The 3356-nt window shown below is 56.0% G+C and overlaps 1 protein-coding gene across 1 annotated transcript in view; it reads right to left on the bottom strand.

Annotated features, from left to right (window-relative positions):
* Nucleotides 1–1910, bottom strand: part of DLL3 (delta like canonical Notch ligand 3) — a 9023-nt gene extending 7113 nt beyond the window's left edge. Inside the window, exons 1-3 of the mRNA XM_081806878.1 lie at nt 1842–1910; nt 1432–1713; nt 539–593 (exon numbers count right to left, since the gene is read on the bottom strand). Of these exons, the coding sequence (XP_081663004.1) occupies nt 539–593; nt 1432–1713; nt 1842–1910 (406 nt within the window). The remainder of the gene's footprint in view (nt 1–538; nt 594–1431; nt 1714–1841) is intronic.
* Between the last annotated feature and the right edge of the window lie 1446 nt (nt 1911–3356).

Here is a 3356-nt window from a genome sequence, read left to right as displayed (position 1 = left end):
GCTCTCTCTCTGTGTCTCAAATGAATAAATAAAATCTTTTTTAAAAAAGAAGAAAATCACCCCATCTCCCTCCCTGAAACCTTTGCTCAATATTCACTCTGGTCAACATGCGATGTCCCGTAGGGCTTCTGGGACCCCTATGTAGACACCATGACAGAGCTTTGAATAGAAGAACCAGAAGTAACTCCTTCTGTACCCCGGCTTATCAAACTCTGATGGTGATAGTACAGGACTGGGCTATATCCTCCTGCTCTGGTGGCTTCGATTCCAAGGTAGTAAGAGTGTACTTTGCCTGGCATCAGGCCACAGACTCCTACATCCAGTCCCAGGACAGTCCTACACCGACCTGCCAAGAGCCCTGGGACTACCAACACCCAGCACCGCACTCCAGGAGCTGTGAGGACACCGCAGGGGGGGGATCCCGTGAATGCTCCACCCTATAGACAGCCCCATGTCACTATCCTGGATCTTACATGGGGTCCCAACTCCCTGGAGCCCCCACAGTCTGCACTTTAGTCTGATGACTGAAGACACTCACCTCCAATCTGTTCTAACTCCTCTCTCCAGGTTTCGATGATGAGAGAGAAGGTGCCCTGGTTGGGTGGAGGAAGGAGAGGAAAGAATGGAAGACAGTGGTCAGGGTGGATACTCAGTGAAGGCCAGACTTTGCGGGGGGGAGGTCATTCAGGGACCAGGCAGACAAGGGACAATTCCCAGAGGGGCTGGCCCAGGGAAGGAATGACAGTTTGGGCTTCCTTTATTGAGCACTTCCTATGGGTAAACACTAGACTGGAGATACCTGGTTGAATCCCTCAAGATGGACCCTTGTGAGGTACCATGATGATCCCATTTTACAGATGGGGAAACTGAGGCTGGAACAGGGAAAGCCACTTTGCCCAAAAGGACAGGGGTCTAGAATTCAAGTACAGGTCTGTTCACCTGTCTGCTTTTGGGGTTGTGGGATAGGAGATAGGATTTTGGAGGTAAAAGTCATGAATACGGGCCCCAACGGGAAGATCTGAGTAGGGATAAGGTGAGAGGAGATTGGGGAGACAGGGTGTGGGAAGGTCCCTAAGTGCAGGGAGATCTGAAGATAAAGATAAGGATTCCAATGTTTAGGGATCCCCAAGGAACAGAGGTAAGGTTCTGTGAATTTAGGATTTACAGAAGGTGAGTTTGAGGTTCTGGGAACTTGGGGTCCCAAGCATGCAGGGTGGGCGTCAGAACATTTGGGATCCCTAAAGGGGAAGTGGGATTCAGAAATTTGGGGTCCACTGTGGGTAGCCCACAGGGTCTAAGAATGTGGGATTCTAGATGATAGTTACTGGTCTGGGAATTTGGGGTCCCCAGGGGGAAAGGTTGGGGTCTTGGAAGTTGGAGGGCAGAAGGCCGTAGAGGTTTGGGTAAGGCCTCCAAGCACGCGTTTCTCACCGGCCAGGCTTCCCGGAAGGGCACGCGCATGAAGCCGTCCGGCAGAGGCAGGTCCGGCGCGGGCGCTTCGGGCTGCTGGGTGTAGACGGGTCCGCGCGCACTCAGCGCCGCGCCCAGGGCGCACGGAGACTCGGCGGCCTCCTCGGAGACCCCCGGCTTCAGGCAGACCCTAAAGAAGAGGCGGCACGGGCCCTGCGCACTGCAGGGGGACCGCGGGGCCCCCGGGCCTGGTCCCGGCCTGAAAGAGTGGATCTGCAGCTCGAAGACGCCTGCCGGCCGTGCCTGGGGCCGGAAAGGGGCGCAGGGTGAGGAGGCGTCGGGGTCCAGGCGTCCCGTCCGCCCCGCGGCCCCTCCCCAAGACCCCGGGGTCGCACCCCTTCCCATTCCTCCCTTTCCACTCCTGCTCTGACCTGGGGAAGGAAAATAAGCGCCAGGATCACCGTCCGGGGCAGGAGCTGGGGCATCTGCGGGCTGACCATGGCCTTTCGGGGGGTGCTGGGAGCCGCAGCGGCTAGCTCCCGAGCCTTATATCTGAGGGGACGGCTCCGCCCCTTCAGGCAGCCGCCGGGCTCCGGGAGACCCCAGGGGAGGAGGTCGCAGGGGAAGGGGAGCTTGCTGGAGCAACCGTGAATGGTGGTATGGGCACTGGCAATGTAGTGAGCGTGCGGTCTTGTGTGTGGTTTGGGCACGACTTTGTGTGTGAGGATGGGGTGGGGCTAGGGGGCTAAGCCAGTGTGTGAGGTTATATATGATTTTAAGATTCTGTGCGTGCGTGTGGTGTGAGCAAGAGCTGGCTGGAGGCTGTACGTGACTTTGTGATTGTGTGCCTAGCTGAGACTACGTGGCTCCACGTGTGCCTAAAGTTGTATATGGTTAAGACTATTGCGAGGTTGTAAGATTCTGTGGTTGTGTGTGCGTGTATGCGTGTGCACCTGCATGGGAGAACATAGGCGTACGTGACTTCATGATTGTGTGACTTTGGGGGATTGTGCGGCTGTTGTGGATGCTTCTCTGTGTGTGTATAGGAGTAAATGTGAGATCCTGAACCACTGTGTGGAGTCACATGAACCTCTTTGTGGTCTGTGCAGGTACCTCTAGGTGGCTGTGTGTGTGTGTGGTAGGGTCTGTGTCAGCTGTGAATAACCGAGCGTCCGAGTGTGAAAGAGATTAGGTGTTGGGAAGTCCATGGGTGTAGCCATGTGTGGGTACGATAAAGATCCGGGGTTCTTTGTGGACCTGTGTGTGTACATGCGCGGTGTGTGTGCTCCCCTCCGGAAGACAAAGCCACCCTTCCAAACCCCGCATCACGGATGCACCAGACGCCGGGGTGAGGGGCCCCCCGCCTGCGAGGGGGCTCCAGCTGTATGTAAATGCCGCCATCTGCCGGACGGCCGCGCCCCTCCCCCTTTGGGCCGCAGCTGGGCCGCCCGTTTGGCCTCCGGAAGGTGTGAGCAGCAAATGGGCAGGAAATTCCGTCTTCACAGATCAAGGGGAACCCGCTCTCTCACAATGGGGCGAGGGGGCACCCCCAGGCCCTCCAGAAGCCCCTAAGTATTCCCGGACCACGGCAAGAAAAACCCGGTGGTGGGAGCAGATGCTCCAGCCTCTTGGTCATAAACGTTCTGTGCCAGGTGCTGAGTAAAGTCCTTAGGTGACGCCAACTCCTTCCCCGCCCCCCCGCCCCGCAAGAAAACATTTGAATACTTACAGGCTAATACTTACAGGGGGAAATACAGGTTCGATTTACAAAATTATTTTTGTTTTAGAGAAGATAGAATGATCAGTAAAGTATAGCCCAGCAGAACCGGGCATACACAAGTGCTCATCAATTCTTAATGAAGGAGAGAGTTCAGTTAAAGAGTTTCCTCTTAGGAGTGCCCGGCTGGCTCGGCTGGTGGAGCGTGCGACTCTTGATCTTGGGGTTG

This window comes from Leptonychotes weddellii, chromosome 16, assembly GCF_054177405.1.
Source record: "Leptonychotes weddellii isolate Sample4059 chromosome 16, ASM5417740v2, whole genome shotgun sequence".
NCBI lineage: Eukaryota > Metazoa > Chordata > Mammalia > Carnivora > Phocidae > Leptonychotes > Leptonychotes weddellii.
This window is presented reverse-complemented; position numbering and strand designations above follow the sequence as displayed.